This window comes from Poecilia mexicana, unplaced genomic scaffold (assembly GCF_051168715.1).
Source record: "Poecilia mexicana isolate PSO_F unplaced genomic scaffold, ASM5116871v1 scaffold_8, whole genome shotgun sequence".
Classification (NCBI taxonomy): Eukaryota; Metazoa; Chordata; class Actinopteri; order Cyprinodontiformes; family Poeciliidae; genus Poecilia; species Poecilia mexicana.
In genome coordinates this window covers 3,840,489-3,857,803 of record NW_028263377.1, presented here as the reverse complement: position 1 = coordinate 3,857,803, position 17,315 = coordinate 3,840,489, and the positions used below count along the sequence as shown (strand labels likewise).

General features: G+C 39.9%; 1 protein-coding gene across 2 annotated transcripts; it reads left to right on the top strand.

The window, feature by feature from the left end:
• Positions 1-862: 862 nt before the first annotated feature.
• gspt1l (G1 to S phase transition 1, like) lies at positions 863-17,109 on the top strand. 2 transcript variants are annotated; one of them, XM_014987227.2, is made up of 14 exons: positions 863-1,313; positions 3,423-3,467; positions 7,509-7,751; positions 7,982-8,015; positions 8,087-8,164; positions 8,936-9,116; positions 9,281-9,435; positions 11,458-11,598; positions 11,683-11,776; positions 11,884-11,964; positions 13,492-13,665; positions 14,744-14,833; positions 14,920-15,088; positions 16,466-17,109. In XM_014987227.2, exons 1-14 carry the CDS (start codon positions 1,121-1,123, stop codon positions 16,516-16,518), a joined length of 1,731 nt encoding a protein of 576 aa, XP_014842713.1. In that variant the 5' UTR covers positions 863-1,120; the 3' UTR covers positions 16,519-17,109. The 2 variants fall into 2 exon arrangements, with proteins under 2 accessions (XP_014842713.1, XP_014842714.1); XM_014987228.2 differs by lacking the exon at positions 3,423-3,467.
• Positions 17,110-17,315: the final 206 nt, after the last annotated feature.

The following is a 17,315-nucleotide window of genomic DNA, read 5'->3' as shown; positions in this document are numbered from 1 at the left end:
TAAAGGTGTTGCTCGGATACTCCCAACACATTTCTTTGTTGAACAGCAAAAGAAATATCAATGAGCAGGAACGTAAAACAAACGAAGGTCAAACAAATAAAAGAGCAACATTTCTGAGTTTGGGAAAGAATAACTAAAGAATACTACCATATTTAAAGCGACATCATGCAGTGAACTTTATTAAAGCGAAGTGAGGCATAAATGGTGTTCAGACTTAAGTTTTAGCTTCTGCAAAACAATTAGTATTTTTCATTGTTAGGTAATTGTGAATAATAGTTTGACTATTCACATCTGCATGAAAGATGTCATCCTCCAGGAAACTAGCATATCTTACTGGACTTTGGAAAGGAACAGACCAACACAACATAGTGCATACTAATAAAGTGGAAGGGAAATCATGGGTTTGTCTATTAAGAAAAGTTTAGCTAAATTTAGCAGAGAATATATATATATATATATATATATATATATATATATTTCTCAAAACCAGACGTTTTTTAAACTTTGGTTGAGAAACAGCTTCCGTGCATTTTGTGGTTTAAATTCATGAAGTAAAATTACAAATCAATTTTTGCTAGAAATACTTTGACATACTATGTTGTATATTGAATATGTGTACAACTGGTCAGCATGTTTTCAGTAAATAAAAATAAAGTTTTAGGCTGCATGAATAAGCATAAAAGTGCTATTTATTTTTCCTCGACCAAAACTTAAGCGAATCTGCTGCGTTAAAAGTTCATATCAAGTGACGTTAACCATTTTTCTACCGTTTATCGGGTGATGTAGTTTGTTACTTTTAACTGTCTTCTGAACTGAATGTAGTGTGTGCTCATAGGACTTCGAGTCCCAGAGTTCTTCGCGCTGAGCACGTCGACTGAAGGAACGCTGCAGCTCACGCGGACTGTCTCTGGGAGTGCTGAGTCGAGCCTGTTCTGAGGCGTCCGGACCGACAGAGCGACTGTTTTACTTCATGTGAACTGGGGACAACATCGCGCACGCACTACAGGGACGGTCCTCACAGCTCAGCGGGACACTGCTAACATTGGGTTGAAGGTGGACACTCACGCGGACCAAGAACTGCGTATCTCCAATCTTACTTGGTCAAAATCTAAGACCCACGATGGACCCGAGAGACACTGCCCCTGATTCCTGGGAACAAGAGGACGATGTGGAGGCCACAGTCGACGGACAGCTTGAAGCGGCATTCACAACCCTCAATGTGAACGCTAAGCCGTTCGTACCCAATGTGAACGCAGCTGAATTTGTTCCGCCTTTTGCCATGAGAGCGCCCACAGAGAACGTCGATGCTGCTGGTAAGTTCACCACAGTCACGTTGGCGTTAGCCGTTCTAGCTAACTGCTAACTGTAGCCTGTAGCTTAGCGAGTGTTCAGACACGCGTTGGTTGGAGGGCGAAAAAGCAGCGACATGCTTTCCCGTGACGTGTTTTGTGGTCCACTTTGCGCCATGAACCTTTCATTTGTGGTTATCTAGCTGTTGTTAAACACAGGCACAGTTTGAGGACACCTGAACTCTACCGGCACTTGCGTTTTCACCCAACTGGCGGTAAACTGCTAGCTTGTTCGCTAGCTGGTGTGTTACCTACTTAGCGACTGTCATTCTGCGTGGGTCAAAGGCCGTGAAACTGACAAATTCTAAACATTACTTGGAAAAAGATGTGAGGTGCTGACATGTTTGTCACCGTATAGCTCCGTGTTTTAACCAGACACTCTGCTACTTGGACAGAAATTGGAGTACCCACTCCGTCTTTTACGTGACGTGGATTTTCTGACGCATTTGTTGGTCAAGAGTGGAATAAAACATGCGAGAACTGCGTGAAGGCAGTCCAGAGTCAGGACAGCAGTTGTCATTGGAAACTAGTTCTATAACTGAATCACAGTGTGAGTTTTAAAAACTGGACTCGGCTGCTGGTCACTTCCTATCTTTGTCGGGTTTTTTTTTCCCCGTTTCGTAACTAACATTTTCTGGTATGAAATTGAGCCGTTTGCCAATGAGGGTGGCTGGTGTTCATAGGGCTCATGCCTTATTTCTAGCTCTTATTGACAACCAGTGATTTAAAGTAATCCTCAACGAGTCACTTGGCTGTGAGGGAATCTTCTGACACAGGTAAACATCTGTCTCGACTGGAATTACTGTGTTCTGATCTGGTACATTTCACAAGACCCAAACAGCAGTCACAGCCCAAACTGTGTCCAACAGTCTTCAGAAAAAAATAATTATTAAATTGAAATCTGGATGAGATTTGAAATTTTCATCAGTTTTAGTTTTATAATATATCAAAACACTTAACCGAAATATAGAGTGAGTGGTTAAAGTTAGAGATGCTCATCTCTAACTATTATTAGGTTTCAGACTAAAATATATTTTTCTTCAATTAGTCAAATCTAAGAACTTCCACCATGTACGCTCCATAAATGCAGCTATAAACACAAGAACATTTACTTAGATGTTCGTATTTAACTTTTAATAGAAATCAGACAACACTCATGGACAAGCTTGGATGCACAAATTAGGATTATCTTGGGATTCCTTCATTTTCTGTTTAAATCCAGAACTACAACTTCCAACAGGACCCTGCAGTGCATCTTTTATTTTATGTTGGTTTAGTGTTTAAAATAAAAAAAATAAATAATGTTGTTGAAGTGAGCAGATCAGACACCAAAGAAAACTGGAAACGGGTATCTGCCAGAAAAAGCCTGATTATGCTTCTCTGTTCCAAGTACCTGTGTCCAGGTAGGAAGGAAAGAAAAGGATTCCAGCTCAAGTCTCCCCTTTCTGAATTCATACCCATATTTCTACACAAATTCCCCATTTCAATCCTTTCCTACTTCAGTTTTATGTCGTACTCGCTGTGTATCAGTGTATTTCCTCAAGTATAATTTTTCTCGTTTATATGTAATTGTTTAAAGGTGTGATATGACTCCAGTTAATATTTATTTTAATTCTGACAACCTTTCATTTAGGGCAGGTTGTTTTTATGAAATTGACAAGTGTCTCCTGATCAAACCAGAGTCACGGTGAGGGACTCTGGTTTGTTGGGCATTTCTGGAGTAACATTTCGTTGCACTAAGCCCAGTAGCTCCTGGAAACAGGCCGTCCTCCTGGCAGGTATGAGCTATAAAAAGCAGGCATGCTGTGGGAGGGCTCCTTTTTGTTTGTTTGTTTGTTGTTGTTTTTTTACCCAGAAGTGTTTGGTATGAAATGACCTGAGCGGTTCTGACCTGTGGACGTGGGTCAGACCAGTTCTGTGTGAAGTCATTAGTGAGCTGCTTCCAAAACACAAATTAAAGGTTCAGGTATTCATTTTAGCCCCACTCATTACAAAGCTTTGTTTCTGAAAGAAAGCAGGATAAATGGACTACCTTGAGAAAAATCCAAACATTACCTTTTTTTCCCCCTGCAGTTGTGAATGATAAAATCTCCACCATGGACGTGTCAGAAAGCAGCGGTACGTATAACGCTCCTTCCAGGCTGGCTTCTGTGTCCTCCATGTTGTTGTTGCATTCCTCGTTGTTGTGACATGAGCCGACTCACACTGAAAGAACAGCAGCAATGCGGCCTACAGCAGCATTCACTATAAACATGTTCCTGGTGGTCCACATCCAGCCCACAAGCCGTCTGTTTCTGGACTCCTGGCCGACTACCTGCTCTCTGCAGTTTGTGGTCAGTCCAGATCCTGATCCAGAAAACATGATGGATATCGATCCATTCTGGATTTTCCAGGTCTAAAGAACAACCATTCTAACGTTGGTTTAGCTTGAATGTGCTAAAGACGTGTCAACGATCTGTTAATAGGCTGTTACTATTGGCAGACAGCTGAACGCATCGGCCAAAACGGCTTTTAGAAAACAAAGAAGTTGGCGTTCTGCTGAGTTTGGGTAAACATGAGATGCTGCAAGTTCACCAGTAAAATAAAATAAATCGATGTTCTGAAGATGTTAAACTTCCGCGGTCTTAGTGCCACCTACAAAAGGAGCGCAGCAGATGACACAGGGGGTAAGGGAGAGTGTTCTGTCAGACTGTTGATTTAGACCTGATTTATTTATTCTCTGTCTGACCAGCACAAGACCAATGTGTCTAATAAGGGGTAGTAATATGTAAAATTGACTTTTTTCAGTTTTACATCATGTTAACTTATTCACTCATCAAAAACATAACTGCAGTCTTGCCTTGATTCTTTCATGCATGTTTGAGGAATGCTTTAATCTCTGTGGTATTTTGAAGAGACCTTTCCTCAACATCAAAAACTCAAAGGAGCTTTGGACAAGAAGCCTTTCATTTTAAAATTCCTGACTTCTGTGAATCACCTTAGAATTGAACTACTACCACTTTTTTGGCCTTTTGTATTCCTTAAACTACATGTTATTTTTTTTGCACAAGTTTCATGTTTAAGTATGTAAATTTATAAGATTTTATTTCCTTATGTTTATTGCTTTGCATGAAAAGAAATGTCATTCATATCACCAGTTCTACAAATGAACTGAGAAGAAAAGGCAAAATGTTGATTATTTAAAAACAACCTAGTGTTTGAAAAGAATAAGTAAAAACACCACCATGCACACAGAGGGTAGTCTGCTTTGGATCGCTGTACAACTGAAAACAGAGTCTTGCACTAGATTAACATCAGCTTGTGTGTGTTGTGTGTCTTGCTCCGTCACATCCAGTGGGAGTGTTTCATTATCACCTTAAACACACGTGGCCAGATTTCAACTGGAAATAACAGTAAATGATAAACAGCTGAGTATCCTGGTCAGCCTTCTATGTCATAGTTGAACTTTAATCATTCAAAATATGACTTATAGTCATATTTTGAATTTGCATCAAGCACAGCAATGAAAAGATCCACAGCTTTTACAGCCATTGACCCTCTAATCTCCATGGGAACCTTTCAGCTGTGTAAAATTGGGTGGACCTAACACCGCCTTCGAGACGCAGCTCCTCCTCTGAGCTGCAGTTTCCAACCTCACAGACCAGCCCTCCTCTGCAAGTCCTAGACTCAGCTCCTTCAGACTAGCCAGCAGCAATTAGCAAACACCTGTTGGAGTATCTGCTGAGTTCATTATGAGCTACTTCTCAGTGAAATGCTGGTAAAATCGTTGTTAAAGGGTTAAGAGGAGCCATGTTGTGATGACTTCCTGAAGATGGAGTTTCGGAAAGAGCAGGAGTTTTAAGAGACAGAGGCCCAATTTCAAGACATTAAATTCCAAAATCAGAATTTTTAAGTCATATTTGACATATACAGCATTTTTATAAAAACTGAAGGTAACATACTTACTTAATTGTGCTATAAAATGGCACAGTGTGGCTGGAAAATACATGATACTGCCCATTTAAAGATATGCTGTTCTGCAGTACTGGTATGTAAATTCCAGGGTTTCCCCCAATGTATTATAAGCCTGGCAACCCACCATGCTTTACTAGCCCCGCCGCCAGGCTAAGCATTAATTGTTTACATTTCTAGGAAAATTAAAAGAAAAGAAAACAAAACAAAACAAAAATCGTTTTTTTTTTTTTTTTTTTTTTTTTTTTTAAAGTCGGGCTGCAAGTGTCTCTTTTGCTCTTAGCATTTCACTAGCAAAGCAGATTTATTCCTAAAGGATAGGTTTATAATAGATAGGTTTATAGTTTATGCATTTAAACCAGACAGCGCGGACTAATCACAGCTGGCGCCTCTGCGCTTTACCTCAGCGGGATCGCGCGCGACTCCTTTCACTCAAACTGGACTCAGGCTGACCTGTATGGATATTTACATCAACCTACTGTAAGGAATTATGATCCTTTGGAGAACTCTAGGTAAGAGTTTAAAACTTGCCGCGTTAGCTCTGGTTGCGCAGCTCAGTGTGAACCGCAGGAATAAGTTGTAGCGAATTCAGAGGCGCATTGTGGAGTGGTGAGAATGATTTATCTTTGTGAACGAACAATTATATGCGGTGTTTACATCTCAACACGCTGTCCAGCGTGTGGCTCTGTCTCTGTCTGTCTTCCCTGTAAAGTTTGTCTGTGGTCCAGGTTGACCAGAGCGTTTGTGGATAACGAGCTGCGCTAACCTGATCATGCAGGTTCAGCTCGGTGAGGAGCTTTAACGCTCTCCTTGGAGTCACGCTTAACGCTGATTTTACATTATTTTATCATTATTTTTAGTATTATTTTTCCAGTTACATGATGCATCACACCATATCAAATGCGTTGTCTGCTTAGAGTTAATGCCCATAAACTCGACCAACCAGAATAGTTTCTGTGATGATTAAAAACTCAACAGACACGAAATGGAAGAGCTACTAAAGCCACATTAGCAGCATTGAATTAAATCTTCTGTTTGTTGCACATTTCTGCATAGTGCAGCAGATTACCTCATCATGCAGGGCCGGTCCAAGGCTGCATGAGGCCTTGAGCAGAATTTGACTTAGGGGCCCCTTTTGTTGCTAAAAGTATCAGCACCTCTAACAGCTTCTGTGTTAGATTTAGTGAAATATGGGAGAAGGGAGTAGTTTAATTGGTCAGCCTAAAAAGCAATAAGTTATCATTGCAGTTTACTAAATTGGATTTGTAAATTCGAAGATTAAACTCACAGCATCAGATTGTTGCTATGGTAACAAAACAATCTAACTATGAATATTGTTCTTTGAAGTTTTACAAAGTAAACTTGCCAGCTTCTTAAAATCTTGTATTTAAATATTAAACAATTTAAAATCATTTAATTTATGTATGCCTAAACAATTGAATAAAATTTAACAGCATTGATAATCTCAATAAACAAATGTTACATTTGTATCTGTGGTCTGTTTTAATATATTAGCATTTATGGGGCCCCTGAACCCCTTGGGGGGCCTGATGGAGCCGCTGACTTAATTTGGATTAAACAGAAGTGCAAGTTTGTTGTTTTTAGACTAGTTGTGGGTTTAAATAGCATTTCACTGGGTATCTTTTCCCGTAACATATAATTAAACAGTAATACTTTTACATTTCCTGTCAACTTAACGTCTTTTAATACAAAAACATGGTTGACCCCCGGTGGGCCGCCTCGACGCCCTGACCACCGGGCTTAGCAAGTTTTCTGGGGGAAACCCTGAATTCTGTCATAATTTTTGTTAGGATAGAAAAACCTAGAAATGTCAACGTTGCATCTCTTGAAGCAGAGCCATTCTATTCTGGGTTTGTTAGATTTCAGTTAAATGTGTTACTATGAACTTTCAAATGTTATTACATATATTGACTAAAATTAGTTTGTAGTTTCTCATTCAGTCAACTTCATCTGTTATTATTTATACTCATTCAGCGATGTGTCTCGGAGGTGTCTGTGTTTACGTGAGTCACTGAACATCGTGTTTGAAGAAATCTGTGCCACAGTCTGAGCTAGTTGTTTTTATTCCAGATCAGGTTCATGCCGGTTCAGCTGCTGGCTCCCGAAAGTTGAAATTTAGTCACAATTAGCAAGTATTTGGTAGTTGTCCTTTTGAGTCTGACTCGGTGGTGATCTGTGCTTGTAAAGTGCCTGTGGAGAACGGTGATACGGAGATGACGTCGGAGGAACCATGGGACCAAAAAGACGACGAAGCCACCGAGGAGGAGCCGGGAGGTGGGGACCGGGGGCCGGAGGAGTCGGCCTCGCCGGAGGACCCGGCTCCAGAGATGATGGAGGAGGAGGAGGAGGTGTTAGTGCCAAAGGTTCCAGCCGTACAGCCAGACGCCCCCAAAAAGGAACACATCAATGTGGTGTTCATCGGACACGTAGGTCAGTACTGAGACCCACTGGTTCTATTTTATTTGTGGAGGACATTGTTTAAGAAATATAGACCTTACAGTTAATATGGAAAGTATTCACACTGCTTCACTTCTTTTTCATGTTATGTTCCAGAGTTATTCCAAATTGTAACTAATCTCTTTCCCCACAATTCTTTCACACAAATACCCATGATAATGTGGACTTTTATTCAAGAGTCTAAAGTTTGATTCTGTTTCCAGATGCTGGAAAATCCACCATTGGAGGACAAATCATGTAAGTAGTGTTCTGTATTGCAGGTGAAGTGTTGTAGGAGGATTAGCTGTAACCTCCCCGTCTCTCTGCAGGTATCTAACAGGCATGGTGGACAAGAGGACCTTAGAGAAGTACGAGAGGGAAGCCAAGGAGAAGAACAGAGAAACCTGGTGAGTGGGCCGCTTTAGCTGCTCTGTCATGACAAACTAGCTCTGTTTCCATTCTTTGTCCGTACTCTTTGCCAACCTTTTGTAATTGTAGTGTTTCCATTAAATAAGAAATGAAATTAAAATCATGTGAATAAGTTTCTTCATGTGATAATTAAAAATAATTTCAGCAATGAATGTAAACAAACGAGATATATTCATTATTCAGCCACTCATCATCTATCAGCCAATCATTTATCGCCTACTTGGGAGCAGTTACGTTTACGGCGTTCTGGGGGAAATAGCCAGTGATTTTACATTGGTTATGGATTCAGCACGTTGGAATGATATAACTTTTTATGAACTGTGTTGCTGTGGGAGCTCTGGTGGATCCATCCGAACATTGTCTGAAAAATACAAAAACAACCAATCATCCTCCTACCATGTTCTGTTGTCTTTTTTGTCATTTTCTCCAGTAGTCACATCTGGTTGTTGATTACATGCAAAAAGGGTTGAGTTGCAGTTTTGTGAAATACATCTATTTTGCTGCATCTGGAAAAACCCACCTCATCCTGGCTCCAAAACTTTTTATGGAAAAATATGAGTTATTTTCTAAACTGGTGTGTTTCCATTAAGAATGTTTATTTTCGCAAATTCAGTGTGCTCAATTTTATGGTTAATGAAAATGAGTTATTCGTGTTTGATCCGCTGCTTGGTGTGTTTTTATGAAGGCAGATGTAGGTCATAGATGTTGTAAAGAGCAGTCTTTTGACGGTCTGTGCTCTCTGTCTTCAGGTATCTGTCCTGGGCTTTGGACACCAATCAAGAGGAGCGGGACAAGGGGAAGACTGTGGAGGTGGGCCGAGCGTACTTTGAGACAGACAAAAAGCACTTTACTATCCTAGACGCTCCAGGCCACAAAAGCTTTGTGCCGAACATGATTGGAGGCGCGTCCCAGGCTGACCTGGCTGTTCTGGTGAGTAACTCACAACTGACCCACTGTTGGGCTCCACCACACACAGACACGCTAAGCACTGCATAACCTCCAAACTCAACTGCTAGTTTATGTTGAATACAAATGGGAGAGCTCCCCTGAATAGAGTTCCCCTCTGTAGCTGACACCGCTAACTGGTCCCACAGGTGATCTCTGCCAGAAAAGGTGAGTTTGAGACGGGTTTCGAGAAGGGCGGACAGACCCGGGAGCACGCCATGCTGGCTAAGACGGCCGGTGTCAAACACCTGATAGTTCTGGTCAACAAGATGGATGACCCTACAGTCAACTGGAGTCTGGAGAGGTGGGTACAGGAAAAACAGGGGAGTAAACCTGCCGCAATTAATTAATTACTCGCATGATTAATTAAAATGCGTTCAGTGATTTCCCTTCTGATGATAGTTTTTGAAGAGCAATTTTGTTTAGATTTGCTAATTCACTTTATTTATGTTTTCAGTTGTGTGGTGGTTTTTTTATTTTGATTTATTGTTTTTGGTTGTTTTTATTTTGGGCAATTCCAGTTGCAATGTGGAGTGTTTTGTGCAAAATTAGTGCCTATTAGTCTTTCAAAGGGTGATTTTCTATTATTATACTACTAGTTGAAAATGGTCTCAAAAGGACAATATTATAATCTATTGTAATAATTTTACGGATAACTCATTGTCCAGCAGAAATTGTGACAGGCCTAGTTCAGTGTTGATAACAGAGATGGTTAATGATTCATGCTCTGCTGTTTCACTGTTCTAATTATAGTCCTCTGTGATTACTCTGAATGTTTGTTTGAATTCTAAATTTGTCCAGGTCTCACAGTACTCGGCCAAATAAAACAGATCAGATGACAGTTATCAGTTCTGCTGCCATGTTACCAGCTGCTAGCACACTGTGGTGGCCTCAGGTCTGTCTGCAGGGAGTCTCCATCTTTCTCTGGGTACTCTGTCTTCCTCCTGAGTTCCAAAACAAGCTTGTACATGAGTCATCCTAAAGTTGCCCAGAGGGTTGTGTGTGTTTTCACATGGTACTTTGTCCTGTTTTTTGTTGTTGTCCTGCAATGACCTGATGACGTGTCCAGGGTGAACCCCATTTCTCATCCAGCAATATGCGGAAGATGGGCTCCAATCCCCCCACAGCTCTGCAAGGATAAGTGGGTGTAGGGATGCTCATGTGGGAATTTAATGGCATTGTTACCCCAGCAACCTGCTAATGAAGAAGCATAATTGCATTTTACTCTTTGATTCCAAGTTGTTGGAGCGTTTCAGCCATTTGGATTCAAATCAGAAACCAAATTAAACCCCAGCGTCCTTCATCCAGATGACCTGAGACAGACAGAGTCCAGACTGGTGAACAATGTTAGCTTGAAGACCCCAGCCCCATCTGCAGTCCTTTAAATGAACAAGGTGTTGACTGTAGAGGCAGATGGAGACGTGTTGACTTGTCAATCCTGGGTTAACTGGGGGAAGATGCTGCAGCAGCTGATGTTTACATGGCTGAGCCTGAGATGATGGCGTCATCTGTTATTTCCACCTTGTGAATAAAATCTGGCTTTCTCCACTTGGCTCCTTCAAACTAGCAAACAGCAAATATCAAACAGTGGGTAGAACTGCACACCTGCTAAGCTCATTATAAAAGCTACTTTTCAATCCAACATTCCAAGGAACGGCTGGCTGTAAATGGCATAATGGAGAAGCATTGTTGTGATGACTTCCTAAAGGTGGGGTGTTGGAAAGAGCAGGAGCTTCTTAAAGAGACGGGAGTCCAATTTCAAGATGTCAATTCATGAATTAAAATGTCTTAACCCCTAAAACCCGACGGACCCACCGGTGGGTCCAGCTGCCGGGACCTCGGCTCGCTCTGTAAACAAAGGCTCCACGTGCCTTTAAATTTTTTTTAATTTTTTATTATCTGCTAAAAGAGGCTTTGATCTTTCAAAAACTATTCCGCATAAAGGTTTTGCCCAAAATGTTAAGTTTAAATTTATTTATACCCCCTGAGGGTGTAAGAGGTTTTAAGTTACGTTTGATACATACATTATTTTTATAACTGAAGCTATCATAGTTGCTTAATAGTGCCATTTTATAGCACAATGTGACTGGAAAATACATAATACTGCCTCTTTAAGCTACTCATTCTTGACTAAAGTTATTGAAATTGTAGATGTTTTCTGTAATTTCTGTATATGTACATTGATGTTGGGACTAAAGAATGGAAGGCAGCACATTTCTAACCTTCTCTGACTGAGATGGATACTTTTCCTCTTCACCCTCTCATTTCCAACACCAAGCATTTATTCAGGTGAACCTATGTGCTGCTTTGTTTCCTGGGCTGCTAGGTATGAAGAGTGCAAAGAGAAATTAGTGCCATTCTTGAAGAAAGTGGGCTTCAACCCGAAGAAAGACATCCACTTCATGCCGTGTTCTGGGCTGACCGGAGCCAACCTGAAGGAGGCGACTGACATGTGCCCCTGGTATACGTAAGTCTGTTAGCTTCCTCACAGTCAGGACAACCCAAGATCATCGCCTCATCCTTCTCTAACTGCTTTTATTTGAATTTCCAGAGGTTTGCCCTTCATCCCACACTTGGACAGTTTGCCAAATTTCAACAGATCTAGTGATGGACCAGTCAGATTGCCCATTGTAGACAAATACAAGGTGAGAACATCTGTTAGTTTTTTAATGCATGTTGTATGAAAACTGCTTCCTGAAACATGGAACAGATTTTGTTGTCCTGGATTGAAAATGTGTTGCTCTTTCACCAGGACATGGGAACCGTGGTTCTGGGAAAGCTGGAGTCTGGCTCCATCAGTAAAGCACAACAACTAGTCATGATGCCCAACAGGGTAAGACATCCTATCAGATACAGGCCTGCCCGGAATCAGGGTTACCAGGGCAACCAGCGGCCCACTGGGTTTTTGTTTTAAAACATGTTTTGTTGTCAGGAAATGTAAAATATTACTGGATGTTACAGGAAGACATTGACAATACTTAAACATACAACTCTAGTGTTAAAAACAACAAATAAGAAAATACAATTAAAATGATTATCAATTTTTTTGTCATCTGTTAAATCCCAAAGAAGTAATCAGCCACTGCCCTTACTACCTTGGGCCAGCCACTGCACTGCACATCTCTACTGTATGCCATGGACAAACAGGGAGATTTAATTTATGAGGCACTAGTAGAGGTCAAGAATTATAGATGTATGAAAAACTATTTAAAATGGAAAAAATAAAATGCCACGCTTAACCTGATGAGGAGGCAAGTAAAACCTGGTAGGGTGCCAGACTCATAATACACTGGGGGAAAGCCTTCTGCAGAGTTTAAACTGTTTCATTTAAGGTTTTTGTGGCTCTATTGGTCTTTATTCATTAGTAGCTGGACAGAGAGGAAGACATGTTCAGAAATCAGTCTGGGATCCTCTGTAGCCTCTGTGGTGCGCCTGATTCAACACTAAGCCACAATATGGGATTATTTTATATTTCTCAGCAGACTTGGCTAATGCTGATTCCATTTTCTGATCAGAGTTTCCCATGAGCAATACTGGTTCAGATTGGGAGAGGTGATGTCACACTGTGTGCAGGAGCAGCTGCTGTCAAACAGAGTCAAAATGTTTAACTATAAACATCAGTCTCTGTGTTCCCTGAACAACATGGACCCTTAAGGCCTCCTACATATTTCAGCAGAAGTTCTGAAATCAGTTCTCAACGTTGATGCTTGACAAAAATTGCGTCATTTTGTTCATGGAGACATCTGCCTGGCGAACTCTACAGGCCAGGGTCAAACTGTTTCAACAGAACGTTTGTTTATGGTAATGCAGAAAGACACTCGGACAGCAGTGTTAACATTTCTCTTCAGCTAGTCCTCTTTCACTACCTGGTTTTTGTATGTAGGAAATCTGATGCAATGTGGAGCTATGTATTTGCACGGTTCTTCACTCTATACTATAGCTGTCAAACATAGTTTTTATATTTACATAGTTCTAAGTAGTTCTAGCATCTATAAATAAAAACCAAATAATTGAAGCATCAAGTCACTGACAGAAATTCTTCAGACTGAACATACATACAGTGACAAAAAAAAAAGTGCTCACTGATTCTAGATCAGTTCTTCTCCACACAGCACAGAGGAACACCCTCTGCCTTCCCTGCAGAGGCCGCTAGTCTCTGTATGATGTTTCTGCATCTTGATTTTCTGCACCCATAATTAGTTTTAAGGTCAAAATGATCAGAGGTGTTGATTTCTGATGCGAGTTACATCAGAAGGGAATGATTACTGTTTTTTCCCCATTTCGCCCACTTTGTGTTTTAGGCCTCAAAACATTTCTCATTACTGTTGCATCTCTGATTTGAGTGTCTGTGTTCCTGCAGCATGTGGTGGAGGTATTGAGTCTGCTATCGGATGACGTAGAGACAGACGATGCAGGACCTGGTGAAAACCTCAAGCTGCGACTGAAGGGAATCGAGGAGGAGGAGATCCTGCCGGGATTTATTCTGTGCAACTCTGACAGTCTCTGTCATTCAGGGCGCACCTTCGACGCCCAGGTGAGTCCGCCCACCACAGCTTCTCTAGTGCAAAAAAAAAAAAACAAGATGTGTTAGATCTAGCAAAAACAAATCTTTTGTTTTTTTGTCTTCCTGTCTGTCCAGCTACTAAATAAAAACAATTTTATTTCACCTTAATCGTGAAATAAAATAATTTCAGTCCATAATCCTGTTAAGGGTCTGTAATCCAGGCCTGGGAAAAAAAAGGTCCTAAATGGTTTTTAGCTGAACAAAGTCGATTTAGCTGTATGTAAGGATGCAGGCTGCTGTCATCTATAATAGAGCTGCAGCTGATGATGATGTAATCAATTATTCAATTGATGCAATTTCATTTAAACATTTAACCACATCTTGCACATTATTAAAAATACATTAAAAATGCAAATAAACAAATGATTCTTTCAATTTTTTTTAAATGAGAAAATAAATATTTAGTTTTGGCCATGAGAGGATGGGGGATATTTTTATTTGTGTTAGAAGAATATGGCATCATTTATCTTGGCAACATTACACAGGATGTTTGTCTTCAAACATCCTGCACAACAAATTAGTGCAAAATAACTGGATAAGAGGACGAATAACGGCAACAAAGATAAACCAAAAATAAATAAAAAAAAACTGAAGGAGGAAAACATTAAAATGGATACATTCAGAAGAAAAACAAAACACCTCATCAAATGGTGTCGCAACAAAAACAATGAAATTGTCTCACATATGTGGGTTAGAATGTTTTTGTTTAAATTGCATTAACTGCATTGTAGGGCTGATTTTCTGAAAATTAATTTTCTTGGATTAACCAATAATAATTGGACAGCAAATGGCGATAAATATTTGTTGTTTTTTTCTTCTTTTTTTAACTAAAGCTAAAACAGCCAATTAGTAGTTCTGGCTAAAACATATTTATTTATTTTTTTTATCTAAAACATTTTTTTGAGTCTATGCTCCTGTTAATGATTAATTATTGAATTAACTGACGATTATTTCAATAGGTGATTAATTGTTTCTTCCCTAAAATCAATAACCACCCCAAACTTTAGATGAAATTACTTGAACGTAGTGTGTACCATTCTCTCCACAGATCGTCATCATCGAACACAAATCCATCATCTGTCCAGGTTACAACGCAGTCCTTCACATTCACACATGCATTGAAGAAGTGCAAATCACGGTAAGCTTCAGAGAGGGATCGATTTGCTGCTGATATGGATCTGTATCAGAACCTGAACTCCCTGCTGACGTCTGCCTCCTGTGCAGGCCTTAATCTGTCTAGTGGACAAGAAGACGGGAGACAAGAGTAAGACGCGGCCCCGGTTCGTCAAACAGGACCAGGTCTGCATCGCCCGTCTGCGTACAGCTGGGACCATTTGCCTCGAGACTTTTAAAGACTTTCCTCAGATGGGACGGTTCACCTTACGGGATGAAGGTAGGCCTGATGCTCTGAGGTAACATCCAGCTATAAGCAGGATGGAGGTGCAGGGAAAAATCCACTCCATAAACTGACAGTACATAGTTCTCATGTGACGTCACAACTTCTGTGAACTTTGTAACCGACAGCCATCTTGGCAGGCAGTTGCTATGACAACAATAAATCCACAAGCTTAGGAATGGATCTCACCGCGTTCCTATCTAATTTATAAACATTATAAGTAAATTACAACTATTACGCAATTATTCTGTGTAATACGACGAAAAATACCAGTGACGTATACTGTAGTACTTACTGCTGAATTAGCAAAATTAGCTTGGCTAATGTAGCTTTTATCTGCAATGCTAAGACAGATATGTAGCCTATAGCTGTTACTATATGAACTCACTCTGCAAATTCATTTAAACATTGATTGTATGCGTCCATAGGTTTCAGGCTGTGAGCCTCCATGCTGTACACTCTTTTCATGTTCACTAAGTAGTGTTCACTTTTTTTTTTTTGTTGTTGATCTGGAAGCCATGGGTCTGCCATGCATTGCTCTGCACTTGGATACAAACATGATCACTTCCAGTTCAGACTTGTGGGAACCATGTGTTCTAAATTGATTCAAAATAGATTTTATGATGTGATTAAGTTGTGAGTCTGCTACTCCTGTTTGGGAGTATGCTGCATGTTGCATTGTTTTGAATATATATATATATTTTTTAAGAAAAAGCCAGGCAGCTAAGCAAACCTAATACTGGTCATTTAAGTTGCCAAATTTTATTCACAAACCTGCTTTTGTTTAAATGTAAACCGATGAAATTTGATCCAGTTTTATGGCTGGGTTCATCAGTTGAAATTATTTCATGACAGCAGCAGTCACACAGGAGCCATGAAATAAATACACAGCAAATAATTCTATTTTTAAATGGAAATTTTTATTTAAATTAATATAAAAATTTAGCTTTAATCAGTTCATGGGACATTTAATTGCCTGTTTCATAACATAGTTAATTATTGATTCATTTAATAATTTAGTTATATATATATGTAATTATTTAGAGGTAAATTAAATAAATGATTTTAATAATTTTGATACATTTAATTTCCTAATGGGAGATTAACACATGGTATATTTATTAAATGTTGTCATCCCTCTCCTTCCATACAGTATGAAACCTTAAAGAATAAATTTAAATAAATTTCCATTTGTTTAAACTCTTTCCTCTTGTCAGTAAAATAAATTAAACAGAATTTCTAAAATGTTTGAATAGAAAAAATTATATTTTTGAATCAAATCATGGCCCTAAAAATGGGAGCGGACTCTGTAGCCTGAAATATCGATGTGTGTAAAGCAGGAAGTTGATGCGGGTTTTGTTGTGCTGTTGCCAGGTAAGACCATCGCCATCGGTAAGGTTCTGAAGCTGGTGGCTGAACGGGACTGAAGCGGGCTGAGCGCTCGGGAGTCTTGGTGAGAAGGATCTGGCAGAATTCGCTCACATACTGCCTCTTCTGTCTTCAGCGGTGAAAGCACCTCCCCGTCACGCCCCCTTTGTGCGTGTTGAAGATCAGCTTTGGAAAAATCAACTAGTGAAAAAGCAACCTGTTTTTAAACAAAAGACAACGAATGATTACCACAGGAGTCAGCTTTCTCATATTGAGAGCTCTGTTATGCCATTCTGGGTTAGCCCCTTCCAACTCTCCCATTCCTATTACATTACATGTTTTTTTTGTTTTGTTGTTTTTCTTTCTTTTTGAGTTTTTATTTTTCTTGCTGTCATAGATGACTCTCACATGGCAGAACATTTATCCATAAACAGATGCGGACCAGGATTTTGCGAATGATTTTCAAATGCAAATGAAATTCTTGGACAGAACTCGACCATTTGAAAGCAGAAGTGTGTCTTGGTTGTGTTTTCCTTTTGCTTTTACCCAGTTTTGGTTTCTCATGAGACGTTCTGGCAGTGTGCTTGAGCGTTGATCAAATGTTATTAAAGCATCCAACTGTTCCAATAAAACATTAATTGGGAAAACAAGGTGTGTTTGTCAGAGCTCACTTTGCCAGCCTGATTTCCGCCTTTTTGCCCAGATCAACATCCTGGAGAGCTAAAGGAGCTGAAAGCGCCGACTGGTTCAAGAGGAGAGCTTTTCATTTAAACGTTTCAATATGCATTGACTAGTGTTAACCCTTTTATGTGTATGATGAAGAATTATGGCCATACTAAGAATACTTTAAGAAATG